Source organism: Netta rufina (genome assembly GCF_964035555.1).
Source record: "Netta rufina genome assembly, chromosome: 19".
In the NCBI taxonomy this organism is placed as follows: domain Eukaryota; kingdom Metazoa; phylum Chordata; class Aves; order Anseriformes; family Anatidae; genus Netta; species Netta rufina.
In genome coordinates, this window is record NC_140143.1 from 1,270,591 (window position 1) to 1,292,290 (window position 21,700).

Genomic DNA, 21,700 nt, shown 5'->3' on the forward strand with positions numbered 1-21,700 from the left:
TACGGGGTGAATGGGCTGCGGTGGCCGTGGCCGGCCTAAATGATGCCGTACTGAGCCAGCTCGTGCAGCTCCAGGTGGCTGAAGGCTTCCCAAGGGCAGATCACGGTGATATCTGGGGAGAAAAGAGGTTGCATCAGCACAAAACCCACCCTGGCAGCAGCGGCTGTCCCCGCAGGGCACCTTGCTGCCCCAATAGATTTGGGATTGGGACCCCATACCTGTTCCCAGCCCTTCCATGCCTGGGATGTCATCGCCAAACCTGCAAGGAAAGTGAGGCTCAGTCCCCCCCTGACCCATGCCACGCTGGGACCCCCCATCCATGTCCCCGCATGGGGTCCCGCTGCTCGGCCCCACTCACCCCTGCACCCCCTTCTTGGGCGGCTTGCTCTTGAACTGCCTCGTCTGCCTCTGCTTGAATTTGGGTGGTCCTTTCCGGGGGGTGGCGGGTCCCCCGGTCACCCTGGTGGCCGACTTGATCTCCGGTTTGTGGGGCTCCAGGCTCATGGCTGTGCCGGGGCCAGCAGCCTGCCCCGGGTCACGGCTGTCCCTGCGGCTCCGGCGCTGGCACGGGACGGCTCCTCAGACCTGCTGGAGGGGAGATTTGGGGTATGGGGGGCTCTGGCTGCAGCCCCCTCACCCAGCCCAACCAGCGAGGGGACACACGGTGCCTTTGGGGTGCTCCCACCCTGCCCTGAGCCCCCCCTGGCTGTCGCTGATCAGCTTTCTGTGCTCACCCTGGGGGAGAGCCCCCTCCGTGCCCCTTTCATCCCCACAACCTGGAATTAGCCCAGCTCAGAGCCCGCTAATCCCCTTACCCCAAAGGCAGTGAAGGGCACGCCGAGCCCCTGCGCTCGTTGGGCAGTGCCCTCAGTCCTTGCCCCCACCCCAGGGTGGATGTGGCACCCCAGGACCCCTCGCTGGCACCACCCCCGGGGTCTGTGCCAGGCGTTGAAGGTGCCACCAAGAGCTGGTGACACTGCAGCCACAGGGACCGAGGCATCCCTTGGGGTTTGTGTGCAGCAGGAGAGCGTTCAAGGACGGTGCAGACCCTGGTCTGGCCACGGGTTGCAAGGCAAGGAGCTGCAAAAATCCCAAGCCAGAAATCCCAGGGCAGCTCCATCCCTTCTGTGCCTCCTCGAGACGTGCCCGGCGCCGCAGATTTTCGGCACCGAGACCGCTCCAGCTGTGGGCTCGCTGGGACCCAGCACGGAGCTGTTGGGTTTGGCTGCAAATTCCGAGCACAGGAGGCGAACGCAGGCTCTGTCCCAGCATAAATTGATGCATCCTGGGTGCCCCAGGCGGCAGAGCTGTCACTTACGCAGGAGTTGAAGTCCCCAAAGGCCAGCGCTGCTCCGCAGGACTCCCTCCGCCCGCTGCCGCGTGTCCTATGGGTGCTGTGCGTGGCGGACGGGGGCCGGTGGATTTTATCCTGCCCCGGGGTAATAGGATTAAGTCCCTTCTCCTCAAATGGGTAATCTGCTGTCCTTCCCCCTGCTCTGCGCCGGGGGGGCCGGCAGCGTGCGTGTGGGGAGGGGGTGTCGGGATTACCGGGGTGGGGACGGGCCGGGCGTCAGCCCCACGGTGAGGGGCAGGGAACGGCAGCAAAGAGCCCACGGGGGGGGGGGGTCCCAATGCCTTGAGCCGTGGGGATTGGGGGGCTCAGTCCTGCAGAACGTGCTCGGGATGGCATTTGGGGACACGGGCACCAAATGTCCCAACAGGGCAAGGCAGAACCGTGTGGCCAAAACCTCTCCAGCATGGTGTTGGCACCGGGCGCAGCGTGCCTGTGACAGCAGGGGCTGTGGGGGGCTGCTGGGGGGCTCCTGCTGCCCCTGTCCCCATCTCAATCCCATCCCCAGCCCATCAGGTGCACGGAACACGAGGCCACCAGCTAATCTCAGGTGGCACCACGGACATCCGAGCGTGGGGACAGCCTGAGCACTGTCACAGGCACCCCAGGACAACCGCTCTGTTCCTGAACCCAAAACCTGCTCTATTCCCGAGCCCAAAACCCGGGGAAAAGGGGCTGGGAACCCCTGCCCACCCAGCCCCGCAGCCCGGCAGTATCACTCCAAAGCCTGCCGTAATCCCGGCCCTAAAGCAATTACAAAAAGCTATAATCTCAGCACACTTTAATTGACCGCCAGCCCCTTCCACCGCTGGCAATTAGCTAGCCTTCCCCAAATAGGATTACGCGGATCCGGGAGCGTTTCACGCGGAACCAGCCACCAGCCCGGCAAAGGCCAGGGCCCTGCTGTTAATTACCGCTGCCAGACCGAGCTTCGTTAGCGCGGGGCCGCTTTGGGGAGCGGGCAGTGCCCTTGGCGAGCTCACCCAGGGAGGGGGGACGGGGCCGGATCCTGCCCGGCTCCTGCCCAAGCCACGCGTCAGCGGGCTGAGACCCTGCTCATCCCGGTCGGGATTTAGGGAGGGGACGCCTGAAGGTGAAGTTTAAGGGGTTTTAGGGCAGAGACGAGCGGGGAGGAAGAGGCACCGAGAGGAGAGGCGCCGCGGAGCCGGGCGCGCTGCCCTTGCGGGGCCCACGTGCCCGGGCCGCACGCTGCAAAATCCCACAACAAGAGGGGGGAGACGGGCACCGAGAGGCCCCCGGGGGGACGCCTGCCCCCAGCCCCGGGTGCCGACGGGCCCCTAAGAGGCTTAGCGGGGCGGTGTGACACCGAGTCACGGCCCCCGGCCGCCACCGCGCTCCTCTCACGCCACGGCTCCGCCGCAAGGACGAGGCAAGGGGAAAATCCCTGCCTCGTGTGGGGGGAGAAAAGTCCTTTTTTTGTATTCTTTTTGAGTAAAATTGGTTGGGAACAAGCGCTGAGGGGCTAACGGGTCAGCTCCTGTTCCTACCTGTGCCAGCAGAGGGGTCCCAGAGTGGTTTGTCAATAGGGCGACAGGCGCTTTGTATATAAAATATAAATATAAAATATAAATATATAAATATAAAATAAAAATAAAAATATAAAATATAAATACAAATAAAAATATAAATATAAAATATAAATAAAATTATAGATAAAAATATAAATATAAAATATAAATATAAAATATAAATATAAAATAAATAGAAATAGAAATAGAAAAATAATATAAAAATAAATATGAAAATAAAAATAAATATAAATACACACATCTCTCTATATATTACTTTTTTATATATAAATATAAATATATAAGGCTTGGGGAAGCAAAAGCACCAGGCACCGGGCAGCGATGTCCTGTGGGGACCCCCTTAGTGCCTCGGCACCCCGAACAAACCGAACCCCGACCCCACAAAACCCCCGGCGGGGTGGGTTTGCGGGGCTCAGTCCTTCTTGGCGCGCAGCCTGATCTCCGTCCTCAGCAGCATTTTGATGCTCTCGTCCTGCACGTGCCTCTCGACGGCCGCCAGCGCCCGCTCGCCCCCGTCCCCGTAGTGCTGCAGCAGCCGCTCCACGTGCTGGACCCAGACGCAGTTGGCGCAGCCGCTCATGCAGCAGTTGGTGGGGGGCTCCAGGTCGGGGGGGGGGGAGAAGGGGGTCTCGTCCCCCTCGTCCCCTGGGGTCTCTGCCCGGTGGTCGCTCCCCGAGGGGTCCGAGCCCCCCTCGCCGCTGTTGTCCCTTCCTGGGGTGTCTGAGCTCTTCTGGTGGGTGCAGGCGGTGCCCGGGTGGGGGGCTCTGGGGTGGTCCTGCAGGGGGCAGCCCCGTGGTGGTGGTGGTGGCAGGGGTTGGGGGCTGCCCCCCCAAATCCCCCCAGCACCCCCTGACCCAAGCAGCAAGCCCTCCTTGGCGCCCCCAGCCCCACCAAAGCTCCCCTCACCCCCAGCCAGTCCCTGCCTTCACACACGGGGTCCTCCTCAGAGCCCCCAGACCCCTGGTGTAGGCACAGCAACCCCAGTGCAGCCCCCAGACCCCATGTACAGCCCCCAGACCTCCATATGCAGCTCCTAGACCCTATGTGCTGCCCCCAGACCCCCATATACAGCCCCCAGAGCCCCCAGTGAGGTTACTAATGCCCCCAGAACCCCCAGACCCCCATGTGCCGCCCTCAGGGGCCTCTGATGCAGCCCCCTGGCCCCCATATGCAACCCCCAGACCTCATGTGGAGCCTCCAGACCCCCACGTACAGCCCCCAGACCCCATATGGAGCCCCCTGGGCCCCCAGTGCAGCTCCCAAACCCCTCGCTGCTCCCCCAGACCCCCCTGTGCAGCCCCCAGACCCCATACGAAGCCCCCAGACCCCCATTTACTGCCCCCAGACCCTATATGGAGCCCCCAGACCCCCATGTGGAGCCCCCAGACCCCATACGGAGCCCCCAGACCCTATAGGGAGCCCCCAGACCCCCATTTACTGCCCGCAGACCCCCACGAGGAGCCCCCAGACCCCATATGGAGCCCCCAGCCCCCCCCAGCCCCCTCCCCGTCCACCCCCAAGCCCCTCCTTGCCCCAAGCCCCGCCCCCTGCCCCTTTAAACCCCGCCCCTTTCCGCCCCGCCCCCTTTAAGCCCCGCCCCCGCTCACCCCCCGGCGCCCCCCCGCCAGGCCGCGCGCCCCCCGCGCCCCCCGCAGCCACATCCCGCCGCCGCTCCCCGCCAACGGCCCCGCCCCCTTCCCCCCCCTGAGCGGCAGCCCTGGCGACCAATGGCAGCTCGGCCTCCCCGAGCCGCCGACCAATCAGAGCGCGGAGGCTGGGAGCGGCCAATGGGAGAGCGGGGGGCGGGACCGGGGCGGGAGGGAACCGGGAAGTGGCGGCGGGGCCCGGCCGCGTGCGGGGCCGGCATGGGACGGGGACCGGGAGCGGGACCGGGAGCGGGACGGGGGCGCGGAGCGGAGAACGGGGCCGGGACCCGCAACGGGATCGGGGCCAGGGCCGGGAATGGGACCGGGACCGGGACCGGGAAGGGACGGGGACGCAGACCGGCCCCGGTCCCGGCCGCCGCCCCGCCCCGCGGCAGGTCAGTGTCCCGGTGTCCCCGTGCCCCGGTGTCCCGGTGCACCGATGTGTGCCACCGTCCCGGTGTCCCCCTGCCCCGATATCCCGGGGTGCCGGTGTCCCCCTGCCCCGGTGTCTTGGGGTAACCGGTGACCCCGTGTCCCAGTGTCCCCATATCCCGGTGTACCGGTGTCCCCTCATGTCCCGGGGTGACAGTGACCCCGTGTGACCCCATATCCCGGTGACCCTCCCACATGTCCCGGGGTGCCGGTGTCCCCATGTCCCGGTGTCCTGGGGTGCCAGTGACCTCGTGTGACCCCGTATCCCGGTACCCCCCCATGTCTCAGGGTGCCGGTGACCCTGTGTGACCCCATATCCCAATGTCCCGGTGTCCCCATATCCCGGTGTCCCCACATCTGGGGTGCCGGTGACCCTGTGTGACCCCATATCCTGGTGTCCCCATATCCCGGTGACCCCATGTCCCGGTGTCCCGGTGACCCCATGTGACCCCCCATCTAGGTGTCCCTGTGCCCCGGTGCCCCCCCGTGCCCATCTCTCCCCCCCCCACCCTCCCCGGGCTCCGTCACCCCGGTTCCATCCCATCCCGTCCCATCCCGTTCCCGGTTCTGCCGCAGGAAGCAGCGTGCGGGGGCCAACCTGAGGCCCGAGCACCCCGAGGAGCAGGAGATCCCCTCCCGCCTGCGGGAGCTGATGCAGAGCCGCGAGGCCATGAAGAACCCCAAATCCAGGAGGAGGCGGGCAGCAGGTGGGGCACGGGGGGGGCTCCGGGCCATGGCACGGCATGGGGTGCCCCCCCCGGGGTCCCTCATCCCCATCCCGGCAGGATGGGACCCCCCCTTTCAGCCCTAAATCCCCTGCCCGTGTCTCTCGCAGGGAAGCAGCAGCAGCCCAAGCCGCCGGCGGAGCACGGGGACATCGCGGTGCCCAAATTTAAGAGGGGGAAGGGGGAGTCGGAGCACTCCTACATCTGCCGCATGGAGCAGGAGGTGCAGCGCATCCTCTTCCTCACCAAGAACCAGGTGCAGCGCGAGCCCGAGAAGGAGGGGGCGGCACCGCAGAAATCCAGGAGGAAAAAAGAGTGAGAGCACGGCCCCACGGCGCGGCGGGGGCGGCGGGGACGAGCCCCAGCACGGGGCTTTGCCAGCTCCGGGGTCTCGGCTCCACGATCTGAGCCTCTGCAAGCAGCCCCTGAACCCCCTTTTTCCTCCTGCTGCGGGGAGCTTGGGGCCAGGGCGGGGAGGGGAGAGCTGCAGGGTCACGGTTTTTGGGGAGATTTGGGGAGATTTGGTGCCGTACCTGCTCTGCTGTCTGCTCGCGAGCCCGGCTCATCACACGGCTCCCCAGGTTTCAGAAGAAGAAGCTGGACAAAGCCCGGAGGAGGAAGGAGGAGAAGAAAGAGGCTTTGCTGGAGAAGAGCCTGCTGCGAGGTGGGGCTGGGCTGGCACCGGAGGCACGGGGGGGAGGCGGGAGGGGGTGGCAGCGGCGCCCCCCAGCCTGACACCGGGCTCTGCCTCTCCCTCAGACACGGTGGCGTTCGGCGAGGTGGTGACGGAGCCGCCCACCCTCACCTCACGGCCCCGCCGCGGGGGTCCCGCCGAGCAGGTGAGCTGCAGAATATGGACCAGGGTTCCTGCCCCGTGGCCGTGCCCTCCCGTTCCCTTCGGCCCCCCTGATTTGCCCCGTTTGTGCCCGCAGGCTGGGCGCAAGCGGCTCCTGCTGGCTCCTCGCCTGGGCCGGGTGTCCCCGGCGGCACCGATGTCGCTGGCTCGGCAGCGCATCGTGCAGGAGGAGAGGGCGCGCGTCGTGCAGGCCTATCGCGACATCCAGCGGCGCAAACGGCAGCAGAGGGAGGCCCAGGCAGCCCGTGGGGTGCCCGGCTGAGCCCTCCCCTTCGTCCTCCGTCCCGGCGAGGGGGCACAAGAGCCCCCTGGACCCTCACGTGGAGCAGCAGAGGGGTGACAGCCGGCTGGGTGTGCAGAAGGGGGGACACAGAAGCCCAGGATGTGACAGGGGGCGGTTGTCCCAGCCCTGTGCTGCTGCCCCGACTGCGCCCTGGGGCTCACGAGAGCCGTGCAACCTTCCTGGCACCTGCACCACAGCCAGGAGCCTGTGGTGCCATGGACTCGTTTGTAATAAAATGCCATTTTCTGATGGTGCGAGCACGTCTCTGCATCCCAAACCTTCCCAAACCTTCCCAAACCGTCCTGGCACGGGGTCCCAGCTGCGCTTGCTCCCTGCAGGGTGTTGGGGAAGGCGCGGCGCTGTGCCCATGGCGTGGCGTGCCGGCAGATGGCAGTCCCAGCGTGGGTCCTCGCTGTCACCGCGGGCTGGCAGAGCTGGCACCGCGCGCCCTCCGCTTGGGGCAGGACCCTCGGCTGGGGCTGTTGTGCCTGGATGTCGCCCACCCGCCTCCCACCCCGGTGCCAGGGAGCGAGCCGAGCCTGGAGACGTGAAGCAGCCCCGAGGCTGAGGCCAGGTTCACCTGCGTGGTGTCACCGTCCCCCGTTGTCACCCCTTGGGGACACAGCTGAGTCCCCCAATCCTTCACCATGCTCCCAGCACCACCACCCCACCCTATATCCCTGCCATTCCCTGGGCAGGATTGCTCCTACAGTCAAAACAACGCCCAAACCGACCCTGCACCGGGGATAACGCCCCCCCGGTGCCCCCTGCTCCCACCCTGAGGACTGGGGAGCGCTCCCGGCACGGCGCAGCCCACGTGCGCCTGCGGCCGCTTCACCTGCGCGGCACAAAGGCAGCGCTGTTCGGCCTCCCCGTGCCACAGCCCCAGCACAAAGCGCTGCCTGTTGCAGCGGGGCCGCCCCGCGCCCTGCGGCCGGCGGTGTCCGGGGGCTCCCGTGGTGCTGGGGGGGGACCGGGGGGCACCGGTGGCAGCGGGGATGGCACGGCCCAAACCAGCCCCGGTGCCCTTGCGCAGGGCTGAGCAGGGGCAGCGTCTGCGCGCCCTGGTTTTGGGGTGTTTGCTGCCCCCAGGGCTGCCTCCTCTGCGCCCCCCCAGCAAGGCGGTGCTGTGCCACGGCTGGATGCGTGCTGGGGACCGCGCTGTCCCCATCCTGGTGTCCCAAGGGGGCATTTGCTGCGTGCCCAGCCTGGCTCCAGGCCCGTGGGGGACACGCCGCGTGCCGCGCGGTGCTGGCGGCAGGGAGGAGGGCACGCTGCCGTGGTGGCAGCCCAGGGGACCTTGAGCTCCTGGCGCTGCCTGGAGACGTCCCCGCTGCCTGCTGGCGCCAGGCAAACACGGGTGATGCAGCACAGCCCCCGGGGGTGCCAGCAGCTCCCGCAGCAGGGCTGGGCGCCTGCTCCTGCTGTGCACCCCGGTAGCACCCACGGACGTCCCCAGCTTTTGGGCACCGACCCCTGCCGGGGCTGTGCCACGTCCCCGCAGCTGGTGGCGTTCCCAGTAGCGGGAGGGAAGGCGCTGGCAGGGCTGGGGCACGGCGTGTGCGTGCCAAACTCCCGCGCGGGGCACGGTGCTCTCAAGGAGAGCGGGGTCACCCGCCTCCCCCAGCCACCGCCACGGAGCCATTTCAGGCCCTGAATAATTCATGGCGCTGCCGCTCGCCCGGCCGCAGGCTTCCTGCCTGGCAGGAGAAATCGCTGCGGAGGGGAAAGGCAATCCGGGCAGGAGAAACCGCCCCCGACCTTGGCACGTCCTCCGCGCCGTGCCGCTTCCCGCCGGGCAGCCCATCTGCCCGCGGGCTGCCGGTCCGTGCCGAGCCTGCCAGCTCCTGGCACGGCCGCCCCGTCTGCAGCCTGGCCCCGGTGCAGGCTCCCCGGGGTGCTTGGGGAGCAGGATCCCAGTTGGGGTCTTGTCCTGTCCCTTTGGGGGATGCAGGGCTGAGCACGATGGCACCGAGGTGGAAGCCCTTGGCCGCGGCACAGCCGGGGATGGAGCAGCGCAGCCGGGTCCCCCCTGTCCCCATCGGGTGCCACCATGTAGGAAAACTCAACTTTAATGGGTCTGACCTGAAAAAGGGAGGGGAAAAACCAACGAGGGAGCTGGGGGGAGGGGGTCCCAGCTCCATCGATGCCCCCTCCTAAGGGTGATCCCCGAGCCCGGCGCGGGGAGAGAGGCGGAGAGGGAAGGCACCGAGAAGGCGGCCGGAGCCGCGGGGGGAGACCACCGGGTCCCCCCCATCCCCTGGTGAAGGGGAAACTGAGGCACAGCGGGGGCAGCACTGGGAGAGCTCGGGGATGGCTCGAGGTCCAGCACAAAGGGGCGCAGCGCCCAGTCCCAGTGCCGGGGCAGCCGCCCCATGCCCCTGGCTGTCCGGCAGCAGTGTCCCTGTCCCCGAGGGGCCGGGTGTCTGGTGAAGGCAGCAGTGGGGTGGCTCGGGGTGGCCCTGCAGGAGCCGGTCCTCGTGGCAGGGTGGGCAGCAGGGACGAGAGGAGCCAGGCAGAGCAGGCAGCTTGCGGGTGCCACGGCCGGGCGGCACGGCGCTGGCTCCGGGGCCACATCCAGGCGTCCCCAGCTCAGGAACCAGCTCTGGCGGGGGCGGATGGACGAGGCGGGGAGGGACGAGACCTCAGAGGATCAGGACAGCAGGGCCACGGCTTTTTTGGCTCCGTGGAACCTGGGCTTCACCACCGGTTCCTGCTGTACGGGGACTGCACCTACGGGCAGAGCGGGATGGCACTGGGCAGGCGTGACGGCACGGCACGGCACGGCACGGCACGGAGCGGTGTCACCCCGGTGCCTGCCATCCCCAGCTCTGCCCTTCCCCGGAGACATCGAGTCACGGAAAGACTTTGTACCTGGGCAGGAGCCCAACCCTGCTGCCCCTTCGCCGGCTCCCTCGTTGCTCATTAACTCACCTGGCCGCTCCGCTGCGCCGCGGCGTGCCGGGCCTGCACGGCGAAGGCGTCCTCGGCTCGCAGCGTGGAGCTGGCGCTGCCCGCGGCCGGGCTGGCGGCGGTGGCACGGGGCAGGATCATGTCGTAGGGCCCTTCACTCTGCGGGGGGGGAAAATGGGTCCGTGGGGGCACCGGGAGCACCCCCAGCCCATGGGCGCGCTCCCTGTGGGGTCCTGGGGAGCAGCACGGCGTGGGGGGGACCCTCCCCAGCACCCCATTACCAGCACCTGCAGGGGACCCATCACCATCTCAGAGGAGAGGGCTCTCACCTTGTGCATCAGGGCCATCTCCGTGGGCTGGTAGACGCTGGTGAGCAGCTGCCCGTTGTAGCCGCTGTACGGGGACACCGGCTTCTTGGCTGGAAAGAAACGGGGACGGTGAAAACGGGGGGCTCGCGCCGCCACCCCCACCCCACCCGGGGCCTCGTTAGCAGGTTTAACGAGCAGCCAGCTGCTCTGCGCCCTTCCCGGGGGCCGGGAGGGACGTCCCTGGAGGTTTGCATCACTGCGGGGTGGGGGAGCACCGCCCCGTGTTATTATTGTAGGGTCTCCCCAGCGCCGCCAGCTCGGCGACACGTCCTCCTGTAGGGAGCAGCGCCCGCCCGGGGCGGAGGGCCGGGAGCCGCGGGCACCCCACGCCGGGGAGGGGAGCACCCCCGGAGCGGGGTGAGCTCAGCCTAAACTGGTAAACCCAGCCCGGCGTGTTTTGGGGGAGCCACAACAATCGCAGGCCTCGCTCCCAGCCGCCCGGGCGCGTCGCAGCAGCCGTCTCGCAGCCCGTGCGTCGCGCCCGGTGCCTACCGAAGGAGGGCTCGTCCATGGAGAAGGCTTTGTTCTCCACGAACATGCTCTGCGACTTCTGCTCCTTCAGGATGGTCTCGTAGCCCACCCCCCGCGTGGGGTAGCCGTCGTCCTCGTAGGCTTGCTCGGGGCCCCGCCGCGTCACGTGCGTCACTTCGGGGATGACGTAGAGGAGGATGAAGGCGCAGGCGTTGGCCACCAGCGCGATGGCCAGCGTGGGGTCGTCCCAGCCGGGCTTCTCGCCCGCCCGCTGGTTCCCGTAGAGGTACATGGCCGTCCACGCCACCCAGATGGCCATGGAGAGGCCGGTGGTGGCCAGGATGAAGGCGCCGTGCTTCCTCCAGCGCGTGTAGCGGCCGCAGAGCGCCGGCCAGGCGGTGCCGAAGGCGGCCACCAGCAGGACCATGACGTAGGTGAGCGCCAGGACGAAGTCGGCGTCCGCCAGCACGCAGGGGTCCGCGGGGCCGCCCTCCCGCCGCGCCACGGTGATGGTGAGCCACTCGGCGTTGATGATGACCTCCACCAGGGCGAGGAGCAGGGCCACCGCCAGCGTCACCCAGCCCCGCGGGCCCCGGTTCCTCCGCGCCAGGAAGTTGAGGGCGACGGCGTGTGCCAGCAGGCAGGAGAAGCAGAGGCCGAAGAGGACGCCGAAGAGGAAGCGTCGCGAAGCGCAGGTGGAGAAGTTGGGCCCCACGACGAAGTCAAACGTCAGGCAGAACAGCCCGAAGGTGCCCAGCATGAAGAAGACCTGCGTGGCCACCAGGCTCTTCTTCGGAGGGTCCTGCACGAAGGGCAGGCTGGCCACCAGCACGATGGTGAGCACGAAGCTGGTCACCACGCCGAGGCTGGCCACGGCCTCCACCGCGATGCCCCAGCCCGCCGAGAGGTCGCAGAGGTTGTAGTAGAGCGAGGACAGGTCCTTGCCGCAGCCCGCCGGGGGGGTGCTCTGGGCACGGCCAGGGGGCAGCAGGGCCAGCAGGACGCAGGCGGCCGCGGGCAGCACCCCCGCAGCCCCCATCCTGCACCCTGGGGTGGGCGCTGAGCGCGGTGTCCACGGACCCTGCGGGGAAGAGGAGGCGTTACAAGGAGCTGTCTCTGGGATTTGGAGCTCCCTGCCCACGGTCCCTGGTCCATCTCCCACCAGACCACGGCTGGTGATGGGGTCCCGGTGAGCCCAGGATGTGCCAGCACCACACCGCAGCCCCGAGCAGCTCCGGGTGCAGCCCCAGATGGACGCACATCTCCCAGCCCTCCTTGCCTGGACGCAGCACCGTGCCCGGGAGCAACGAGCATGGGTCGGGGCTGGCCGCAGAGGCACCACCCGGGGCCGGGTCGGTCCCCTTGGCACGGCACTGCGCGCGCCGCACGTTCCCCTTTCCACTTCTCCTGTCCCACTTCCCTCCTGTGGCTCCGGGCACTGACCCAGTGCAGGTCCCGTGTTTGGCCCCACACAGCAGAGCTCCCCGCCGCACGCAGCCGCAGCCTGGCACGGCACGGCACGGCACGGCACGGCCCCCAGGGCACGGGGGTCCCTGACCCCGCTGCCAGCCCCCAAGGAGCGTGGGGTGCCCGTGGGAAGGAGGAAGGCGAGGGGAAAGCTGCAGCCCCCTGCGCTCCCCCCAGCTGGAGGGAGGAAACCGGGCAGGAAACCTGCGACAAGGTCACCTCGGGGCTGGGATGGGGGCGGCGGGGGGCCCCACATCGCTGCCCCCATCCCTGCGCCCCCCAAAAGCCCCCTCTGCTCCCCTCCCGGGGCCAGGCACCCCCCGGTGTCCAGGCTCTGCCCAGCCCCCCCGGGCCGGAGCCACCCCATGAGATGGGGACGGGGAGTCCCGGTACCGGGAAGGGGGGGGGGAAACAACCCCAGCCGCCCCCGGCCCGGCCGGTGCCCCCCACCCCTCGCGGTCCCCCCACGTCCCCGAGCGGTGCCGGCCCCAAACTCGCCCGGAGCCTCCCCAACTTTGCGGCCAGGAGAGCCCCGGGGTGGACGGCTCCCGGTGCCGGTGCCGGCCCCATTTGCGCTCCCGGTGCCGGTTTCGCCCCCGGTGCCGGTTCCCGGCTCCATCCCGGTGCCGGTGCTGCCCAGCCCCGCGGGTTTCACCCCCTCCCGGCTCCTCTCACCGGCTCCAGCGCCCCGGTGTCCCGGCCGCTCCGCTCCGCTCCGTGCCGAGCCCCGAGCCTGCAGCCCCGTGCGCGCCTGCCCGGCCCGGCCCGGCCCCTCCCCGAGGTGCGCCGCTGCCGGGGGGGCGCGCCCGGGACCTGCCCCAGCGCACCGGGCTGGGGAGGGGGGCACCCAGCGGGGGCTGCCCCCAAAAGGAGGGGACAGAACCGGGGTGAAGGGGGGGAGCTGGGTGGGAGCGAGTCGGGACCCCCCCCTCCGAGCAGCGGTGCGATGAGCGTGCGGGGGCTCAGCCCGTGCCGCAGCCCCCGGGGGCTTCTTGGGGTGACGGGGACGGAACTGGGATGGCCTCACCGATGGGGGGGGGCTCTGCACAGGGTGCTTGCTGAGGTGCTGAGCCCGGGAACCGAAGGCGAGCAGCCCCGAGGGGCCTCCCAGAGGAATGTCAGCCGGCGGCTCAGCCCTTGGCACTGAGAGAGGCCTGCAGCCAGCGAGGGGCTGGGGGCTGGGGAAACCCCATCCCGGGGGCTCGGTGGTCCCGGGAGCGGGGCTGGGAGCGGGGCTGACCCTACACCCACGGCTCATTCAGGGCACCCCAAAACCACCACGTCCCCCGGGGCTCGGGGATGAGGAAGAGCCGCGGGAAGGCTCGGGGCACCCCGGGGACCCGTGGCCCCGCTGGCCCCGCAGGAGGTTTCCAGGCAGGCGCTGCTATTTTGGGAGGGTGAAGCAAGAGGGTGAAGGATGCAGCCGAAAGTTCAGCGCGCTGCTGGCAGGTCCTCCCCCCGACAAAAACAATCCCAGGGAGGCAGAGCCGGGGCTGGCAGCACCGCGGCACGAGGGGTGGCACCGTGGGGACGGGGCAGGACACCGGGGACTGGTGCTGCACCCACAGCCACCGTCCCTCCTGCCCTATTTAGCCCTAAAAAGCTCTTGGCACCAGCACCACACCGGGGCAGCCTCCTCCCTGCCTGCGGGGAGCACCCCCCCGTGCGCCCCCATGCATGGAGCGGGGCTGTGGGGCAGCACAGCGGGGCCCCACCACCTTCCCACCTCCCCCCGGTGGCCTCTCCGTGCCTCAGTTTCCCCGGGGATTTGGGGTCAGCCTGGGAACGGGGGGCCGGCTTCCCCCGGCGCCCCCGCTGCCCCCGCCCCGTGCTGCAGAGGCCAGGCTGCACGCGGTTCCTGCCGCGCTTCCTTCCGCTCACGGCGCGCTCCCCGCGGTGCCTGGCCCGAGCCCCCGCTGCCCCCCCAGCCCCCCCAGCTCCTTGTGGGGCCACCCGCCAGCACCCATCCTGCCGAGGCCACCCCGTGGTGCCCGGTGCCTGCCCACGTGTGCCCCCCCCTTTCCCCTGTCCCCCAAGCTTTCCAGCCCCGGTTTCTCAGGAGGGGTTTTTGTAGGTCCTACAGGAACACCCCGCTGGGGAGGCGGCCGAGGGGGGGTAAATTGGGTGCGAGGCTGCCGTGTGCTGGTGGCATTGTGGGGCCGGGGCGTTGGGCACCCAGTTCAGCCCAGTCCCGGTGCCGTGGCCGTGCTGGGGACGGGTGCCCCGGTGGCAGGGCTGGCAGAGCCGGACCCCGGTGGCACAGCAGCCGTGGCAAGGGGCTGGGGGGGGGCAGCTCGGCACAGCCCGGGAGCCTCGCCAGGCTCCTTCGTGGGGCGAGCTTCCGAAAACACCGCATTTTTTCCAGCCTTACCTCTCCTCCAGAGCCACGGGGCCAGGCGGCGGCACCAGGCCCTGCTCCGCGGCGGCTCCCTCTCGGCCTCACCTTGGCGAAGGTGAGGGCCCTACCTTGTGGGGGGGGGGCCCTGTGTGCTCGCCCCCCCCTTTTTCCCGGCTGTTTACGCCGGGGCTGGGGAGCTGTTTTCCATCTGAGCCGGTTCTGCCCAGCGGCGAGCCCCCTCTCCGCAGGCGGACGCGGTTAAGCACGGTTCCACCTCCCTCTCCAAGTAAATAAGCGCTGCCGGGGGGGGGGGCTGGCAGCCTCCCCGGGCTCCCTCCGCACGCAGAACCGGAGCTGGGACCCCAACGCTTGGCACTTCCTGGGCAATTCCCCCCCTTGCCCCGTGCACCCCCCCCCCAGGAGCTGCGGGGTGGGAAATCCTGCGGGAGGGTGGGTGGGAGGCGCTGGGTGCTGGGGTTAATGTCTAATCCGGTCCCGAAATGCCAGAATTAATGGGGCGAGCACCTCCCGGCTACCACCCGCCCCGCCGAGGTTGGGGTTTAACCCCGTCGGCAGCACCGGGGGGGCTGTAATGGGGTCGGTCTGCCCATGGGGGCTCAGGCTGGGGGGTGCTGGGGGCTGATCCTGCCCCAGGGCGCACGGTGCTGGGCGTGCGGCGGTGCCCGTGTGGGTCAGCCCCACGTTATGGGATCATTTTATGGGCACTGAGGGCAAAGGTGAGCAGGGACCCCGCTGCCCCTCGTCCCACCCCACTCCCGGGCTCAGTAGGGTGGGCACGGGGCAGCCCAAATCCCCCCGGGGGCCGGCTGAGCCCCCCCGCCACCGGGACAGCCCCACGGGGGCTGGTTTATGGGGAATTACAGCGGGAAGGCCGGGGTTTTGGGGGGATTAGGTTAAGGACCTTAGGGGGGAATTAGGGAGGAATGTGGGGCTGCGGGGCTGGAGCTCAGGACCCGGCCGTGCTGGGTGCTGGGTGCTGGGTGCTGGGTGCCAGCCCCATGGGGGGGTCCTGTCCCTGCCCTCTGGTGGCCCCTGGGGCCAGGCGGGCTGGCACGGTCACACCGCGAGGGCGGCATCTCGTGGGGGGTGCCCAGGTGGGTTTTGGGGGGATTAAAGGTGGTGGGACCCAGCCCCACGCACATGGGGTGCTGCGCCCCTTTCCCAAGCACGGAGCCGGACCCAGGCAGGTTTTGGTGTGAAAACAGGCGTTTATGGGGGCGGGAGCAGCCCCATTACACCTCGGAGGGGCTGCAGAGCCCCCCAGCACCCAGCCCCCCAGCCATGGCTCCTGGGGGCTTCAATGGAGCCACTGTGTGGGGGCAGCCCCCAGCCCCCCCCCAACATCACCAGCACCCCGGGGTGGGCGCAGCCGGGCCGTGTCCCCCAGGGAGGGTCTCACAGGGTGCCGGGGGGGCGATGCAACCTCACGGACCCCCCCCCGGTGCCGGGCTCAGCCCCCTGGCTCTGGTGGGGGCTCAGCAGGGGGGTGGGGGGGGTTATATGGCATCTGTCCCCACCGCTGGGGCAGCCGCTTTGTGGGGAGGGGGCTCCCAGCCTGGTGCCGACCCCGGGGTGGGGGGCAGCGTGGGGGGAGGTCGGGACCCCCCCCGCCTCAGCTCCCCAAAAAAGGGCCGGGATGGGAGCTGGGGGGGGCTGGGAGCAGGGGGCAGAGGTTGAGCTGCGGGTGCTCAGCGCCCTTTGGGGGAGGGGGCAGGATGGGTGCTGCGCCCCCCCACCCCCTCAACGCCCCCCCCCCCCAGGCTTTTTTTTTATGAAATCAAGATGTTCTTGGCTGGGGGGCTGGGGCTGGGGCTGGTGGCCACGGCGTGGGACCAGTGGCCGGGAGGTGGAGGGGACTGGGGGGGACTGGGGGGCACTGGGAGGCACTGGGGGGCTCTGGGGGGGGTCCGGTTGTGCCCCGCGCCCCGGCCCATTCACAAATCCCTGCGCCCCGCCCTGCGCTCCTATTGGCTGGGAGGGGGCAGGCTGCAGCCAATCAGAGAGGCGCCCTCCGAGTGTGTGTGTGTGTGTATGGGGGGGGGGGGGGGGGGGGGGGGGGGGGGCAAACCCGAGCGCTGCGTTCTGATTGGTCAGAACCCGCCCCTAAATTCACATCCCCCGGGGGTGAGCTGCGGGGGGAATCCCAATCCCAATCCCAATCCCAATCCCAATCCCAATCCCAATCCCAATCCCAATCCCATCCCAGACCCCACTGCCCCTGCCCCACTGTCCCCTACCAGGGATTTTGGGGGGGTCCCAGCCCCACTGCCCCCTGTCAGGGATTTTTTTTGGGGGGGGGTCCCAGCCCTGCTGCCCCCCAGGCCCAGCAGAGGATCGTGTGTCCCTCCCTGCGAGCGGGGGTCTTTGGCCCCATATCCCAGGGGATGGAAGCACCGACCCGGGCAGCCCCCCCCCACCCCCCACCCCCAGCTGGCGGTGTGGGAGAGATGTCAATTAGCTGCCAATTAAATCTGGGTAATCAGCACCCCCGGGTGCTTCGTGGCATCGATCGCGGCAGCTGCGGCACGACCGCGTTAACCCTTCCCTAGCCCTGACCCCATTTGTTCTGCAGGGGGGGGTCCCTGTCCCCACCAGCCCCCACATCTTCCCTCCCCACCTCCTCCGAGCAGCGCCAGATGGGCCCCCCCCCCCCCCCGCCCACACCCAGCATCTGGAGACCCCGGCTAAGCCCCTGCTCCTGGCTCATCCCCTGGGTTTCGGCACATCCAGGCGGTGCCGGGGGCTGGAGCTCCTCACCCCCACGTCCCCGTCCTCCTCCAGACGCTCCGGATCCCTCCCCTGTCCTCAAATCCCCTCGCTGACACGGGAACACCCCCAACCACGGCGGCACCGCGCCAGGACCCGGCAGCCTGACGCAGAGGGGCAGATGGGCCGAGCCCCCCTGCTCGGATAGAGCCCCCCCCTTCCCCTCCCCAGCCATCCTGCCCCATACACGGCCCCCCCTGCACCCCGTGTCCCTCCGACAGCATCCCTCCTGCTGCCGGGTGTCCGCCACCAGCGTTGGCACCAGCGTGAGCGTCGCGGCCACCTCGCGGGGTTTGCGCCTCGCTGAGTTTGGCACCAGAGCTGCAGCGACGCGGGTGCCGGCGCTAATCCCAGTAGTTTGGGATTAGCTGTGCCCATGTCTGTGGGGTCTGTCCCCTGCTGTGTCCCATGTGGGGGCTCCAGGCCCTGCTCCCCACCCCAGTGGGGGTCCCAGGGGCCACAAACAAAATTGGGGTTTGCTCAGGCTGCCCCACCAGATGTTCCCACGCAGAGGGGTGCCCACATCCTGCGGTACCCAACTGCTGCAGGGAGCAGGGCGACGACCCCATCCCATCCCCGTATCCCCACCGCCCCGCCCCGCATCCCGCACCAGGGCTGCGGGGCCAAACTCCCCCCCCCCAAAAAAAAAAAACCCGCAAGAGCCACCCGAGAGGTGGGCGAGGGGCCAGCGGAGGCCGTCCCCGGGCAGCCGCGCAGCACACGCAGCGCCTTGGCTGCAAAGGCTGGGAAAAGGGCAGGCAGTTCCTGCCGGATGCCATGGTGATGGGAGGGCGAGGGCTGCATGAATGAATACCCACGAGCAGGGGGAGCGGGGGGGCCGCTCCGCGCTGTGCCCTGAATGCAAAGACCCCCCCCACAAAAGGGTCGTGGCCGTGCGCACCGTGGCGCACCGGTGCCGTGGGCGAGTGGTGCCGACCCCGCACCGTGCCCGGGGCTCACCGGGGCACCCCCGGCACGACACCCCGGGGGGATGCAGGATCAAGAAGGGGGGGGGGGGGGGGGGGGCAGGGTGGGATGGATTGGGGCTGGGAGCCGTTCCCGTGGTAACGGCGGGTCCCAGTTTCCACCAATCGATGTGGCGGCGCGGGCTGGGAGGGCTGGGAGGGCTCGTGGCCTACATAAGCCCCGGCGGGCACCGCGCGCCCGCGCCGCCGGCAGATGCTCTTGCGAAGCCATGGGGAGGCTGACGGGCGCACGGCCCGCTGCCGCCCACCGTTGGGGCTCCACAGCCACTGCCTTCCTCCTCCTCCTCCTCACCGTGCAGGCCGGTAAGGGTGGTCGCAGCCAGGGGAGGCGTGGAGGGGTCCCGGGGTCGCAGCCCCGCTGCCCTCGCCGTGTGCCGGGGTGGGGTTGGGCACGGGGTGGGGGGCTGGTGGGGGTCACGGGGGGCTGGGCGCGGCTCTCCGGCAGCCGTGGTGGCACGGGGAGGGCTGGATGTGGCTCCTCGACGTGCCCGTGGTGGCCGGGAGGTGCCTGGGGGCGAGGGCTGGGCTCCCCGCTGCCCGGTGGTCAGGCGCCGTGGGGCGAGGGGCTGCGATCGCCTCCCTGATCCCCGCTCAGCCGGGATTAAGCAGGCGCTGGGACGGGTAATCTGGGTAAACTGGGATGGGCAATCTGGGTAAACTGGGATGGGTAATCTGCGGGATCGCCGGCCGGCAAGCAGCAGATTTGAGAGACGGAGCCAAATTCCCCAGGGGAAAGGTGCTCCGGGGGGAAGGTGGGAGATGTGCCCCCACCCACGGCAGTGCCAGGGCTGTTGGCACCCCCAGCCCCCTCCTGGAGCTCAGGGAGTCTCCCCAAAGCCACCAGCCCTCATGTGCCCCCCCCGTGCCAGCCCGCCCAGGACGCTGGGGGTCTGGGGCAGTGCCCAGGGCAGGCTCTGCTCACGCCGGGGACAGGACGGGGGCTGGCAGCCCGGGCTGGGAGCCAGCCCTGCCCGGCACGGGGCCATTTCCCAGCACGGCCCAGCCTGGGACACGGTGGTCCCAACCCCACTGCTGCGGAATGGCAGCTTGTTGGCTCCCAGGGACACCACTGTCCCCACGTCCCCTCGCCCTCCCCACGTCCCCTTGGCACCGGCCAGCCTTTTGGCACGGGGAGGAGCGCGGGGAGGACGTGCACAACGCCGGGCTCCCCCAGCCACCCCCGTGCCAAGGGGCTGTGACTCTCCCACCTCCCCGCAGCCCAGAGAGCCGAGCTCGGGGGCGACGCCACGGCTGCCACCATCAACCACTCGCTGACGCTGCTGCAGCGGCTGCAGGAGCTGCTGCAGAACGGCAACGGCAGCGACTCGGTGCTGCGGGTGCGCACGGCTGCCTCCGACGAGGCCAAGGTCTTCCACACCCACCAGCTGCTGCTCAGCCTCCAGAGCGAGGTCTTTGAGGGTCTCCTGCGCAACCAGAGCGTCGTCACCCTGCACGAGCCCCCCGAGACCGCCGCGCTCTTCGAGAAGTTCATCAGGTGTGCACCGGGGGGGACCCCGCGGGATGGGGAGGTCCAGGGGGGGATGCCAAGGAGGGAGGTGTTGCCCTAGGGAAAGTGGGGAGTTTTGGGGGATGGGGATGCCCAAAGGGATGAGCTGAGGAGGGAGATGTTTTCCTGGGGACATCAGGGGCTTTGTGGGATGGGGATGGCCTCGGGGATGCAGCCAAGGAGAGAGAGGTTCCCCTGGGGACAATGGGGACTTTGTGGGATGGGGATGCCCAAAGGGATGAGCTGAGGAGGAGGAGATGCTCCCTTGGGAACTGCAAAGACCTCCCGGGATGGGGACAGCAGGAGGGGTGCAGCCAAGTGGGGACGATGCCACCGGGGACCGTGGGGACCCTGCAGGGTGGGGATGCTGCAGGGTGCAGCCGAGGAGGGAGGGAGCTCCCCTGGGGACCTGCTGGAGCCCGGGGCTGTGCAGCGGGGTGGGAAAAGGACCAGGGGACAGCAGTGTCACCGCGCCACGCTCTGCCCCAGGTACCTGTACTGCGGGGGGGTCTCCATCCTGCTGCACCAGGCCATCCCCATGCACCAGCTGGCCAGCAAGTACCGGGTGTGGGGGCTGCAGCGCGGCGTGGCCGACTACATGAGGAGCCACCTGGCCAGCGAGTCGAGCCAGGGCCACGTGGTGGGCTGGTACCACTACGCCGTGCGCGTCGGGGACGCGGCGCTGCAGGAGAGCTGCCTCCAGTTCCTGGCCTGGAACCTTTCGGCCGTGCTGAGCAGCGCCGAGTGGGCTTCGGTCAGCGTGGAGCTGCTGCTGCTGCTGCTGGAGCGCTCCGATCTGGTGCTGCACAGTGAGATGGAGCTCTACACCGCCGTGGAGAGCTGGCTGAGCCGGCGGCAGCCCGAGGAGGCGGTGGCCGAGCGGGTGCTGCGCGCCATCCGCTACCCCATGATCGCCCCCAGCCAGCTGTTCCAGCTGCAGGCGCAGTCGGCGGTGCTGGCGCGGCACCACGGCGCCGTGCGGGACCTCCTCTTCCAAGCCTTCCAGTTCCACGCCGCCTCCCCCTTGCACTTCGCCAAGTACTTCGACGTCAACTGCAGCATGTTCCTGCCCCGCAACTACCTCGCGCCCAGCTGGGGCTCCCAGTGGGTCATCAACAACCCGGCGCGGGACGATCGCAGCACCAGCTTCCAGACCCAGCTGGGGCCCAGCAGCCACGACGCCGGCAAGAGGCTGACCTGGAACGCGCTCTTCTCGCCGCGCTGGCTGCCCGTCAGCCTGCGCCCCGTCTACTCGGACTCGGTGTCGGGCGCCGTCCAGGCGGCGCGCATCGAGGACGGCCGCCCGCGCCTCGTCGTCACCCCGGCCATGAGCAGCCCCGATTTTGCCGGCGTCAGCTTCCAGAAGACGGTGCTGGTGGGCGTGCGGCAGCAGGGCCGCGTGCTGGTCAAGCACGCCTACAGCTTCCACCAGAGCTCGGACGAGGCGGCCGATTTCCTCGCCCACGCCGACCTGCAGAAGCGCACCTCCGAGTACCTCATCGACAACTCCCTGCACCTGCACATCATCGTCAAGCCCGTCTACCACTCCCTCATCAAGGCCAAGAAGTAGCGGGGACCAGCCCTGCCCCGCTGCCGCCGGACTGGGTGCGCGGGGCTCTGCCTCTCCAACCCCCTCTCCACATTTTGTAGGTAGACAGAGGTCCCCGTGCCGGGGGTGCTCACCCCTGCCCGGCCGTCCCAGTGCCACCCAATGTCCCCATCGCCGTCCCCGTGTGCCTGCAGGGAGCTCTGGAAACGCGCAGCCGGGGGCTCAGCCTGTGCTGTGCCAAGGGGCACCAGGGGGGGACAGGGACAGCCCCCGTAGTGCCACCCCACAGCCCCCACGGTCACAGCTCGGAGCGTGGCAGGGCAGGGGGGTCCCCGCTGCCTCCCCCAGCAGAGGACACTTGTGGGGTGCTGCCCCCACTCGCAGCCTGCAGCCGCCTCACCCCCGCCCGGGCACCCCTTACCCCTTCCTAATAAAAGCAGAAAACAAGCACGGGGATCGCGGGGGCGTCTT

At 69.2% G+C, this 21,700-nt stretch overlaps 5 protein-coding genes across 5 annotated transcripts; 2 read left to right on the top strand and 3 right to left on the bottom strand.

Moving 5' to 3' along the window:
- Window positions 1–35: 35 nt before the first annotated feature.
- On the bottom strand, window positions 36–504 carry PDE6G (phosphodiesterase 6G; the record flags this gene model as incomplete). The annotated part of the gene is made up of 3 exons (XM_084298732.1): window positions 36–112; window positions 219–259; window positions 359–504. 3 exons carry the CDS (start codon window positions 502–504, stop codon window positions 36–38), a joined length of 264 nt encoding a protein of 87 aa, XP_084154858.1.
- A 2,641-nt stretch (window positions 505–3,145) lies between these two features.
- On the bottom strand, window positions 3,146–4,562 carry OXLD1 (oxidoreductase like domain containing 1; the record flags this gene model as incomplete). The annotated part of the gene is made up of 2 exons (XM_084298243.1): window positions 3,146–3,676; window positions 4,509–4,562. 2 exons carry the CDS (start codon window positions 4,560–4,562, stop codon window positions 3,314–3,316), a joined length of 417 nt encoding a protein of 138 aa, XP_084154369.1. The 3' UTR covers window positions 3,146–3,313.
- A 185-nt stretch (window positions 4,563–4,747) lies between these two features.
- Window positions 4,748–7,085, top strand: CCDC137 (coiled-coil domain containing 137). Its single transcript, XM_084298719.1, has 6 exons — window positions 4,748–4,942; window positions 5,556–5,686; window positions 5,815–6,019; window positions 6,286–6,368; window positions 6,464–6,543; window positions 6,637–7,085. The coding sequence occupies exons 1-6, from the start codon at window positions 4,767–4,769 to the stop codon at window positions 6,820–6,822; spliced, it is 861 nt and encodes a 286-aa protein (XP_084154845.1). The 5' UTR covers window positions 4,748–4,766; the 3' UTR covers window positions 6,823–7,085.
- Window positions 7,086–8,905: 1,820 nt separating this feature from the next.
- GPRC5C (G protein-coupled receptor class C group 5 member C) lies at window positions 8,906–12,826 on the bottom strand. Its single transcript, XM_084298416.1, has 5 exons — window positions 12,738–12,826; window positions 10,617–11,676; window positions 10,086–10,174; window positions 9,778–9,915; window positions 8,906–9,576 (listed from the first exon to the last, which is right to left on the bottom strand). The coding sequence occupies exons 2-5, from the start codon at window positions 11,632–11,634 to the stop codon at window positions 9,544–9,546; spliced, it is 1,278 nt and encodes a 425-aa protein (XP_084154542.1). The 5' UTR covers window positions 11,635–11,676; window positions 12,738–12,826; the 3' UTR covers window positions 8,906–9,543.
- Window positions 12,827–18,382: 5,556 nt separating this feature from the next.
- On the top strand, window positions 18,383–21,563 carry BTBD17 (BTB domain containing 17; the record flags this gene model as incomplete). Its single annotated transcript, XM_084298290.1, has 3 exons — window positions 18,383–18,476; window positions 19,392–19,668; window positions 20,170–21,563. The coding sequence occupies 3 exons, from the start codon at window positions 18,383–18,385 to the stop codon at window positions 21,248–21,250; spliced, it is 1,452 nt and encodes a 483-aa protein (XP_084154416.1). The 3' UTR covers window positions 21,251–21,563.
- Window positions 21,564–21,700: the final 137 nt, after the last annotated feature.

Bases quoted from the DNA above. Each gene is read 5' to 3' on its own strand.
- CCDC137 (XM_084298719.1), top strand. From the start codon at position 4,767: ATGGGACGGGGACCGGGAGCGGGACCGGGAGCGGGACGGGGGCGCGGA. The intron at 4,943-5,555 runs GTCAGTGTCCCG...GTTCTGCCGCAG, and splicing joins GCCGCCCCGCCCCGCGGCAG to GAAGCAGCGTGCGGGGGCCA. The intron at 5,687-5,814 runs GTGGGGCACGGG...TGTCTCTCGCAG, and splicing joins CAGGAGGAGGCGGGCAGCAG to GGAAGCAGCAGCAGCCCAAG.
- GPRC5C (XM_084298416.1), bottom strand. From the start codon at position 11,634: ATGGGGGCTGCGGGGGTGCTGCCCGCGGCCGCCTGCGTCCTGCTGGCC. The intron at 10,175-10,616 runs GTAGGCACCGGG...GTTTCTTTCCAG, and splicing joins CATGGACGAGCCCTCCTTCG to CCAAGAAGCCGGTGTCCCCG. The intron at 9,916-10,085 runs GTGAGAGCCCTC...CCCCCCCCGCAG, and splicing joins AGATGGCCCTGATGCACAAG to AGTGAAGGGCCCTACGACAT.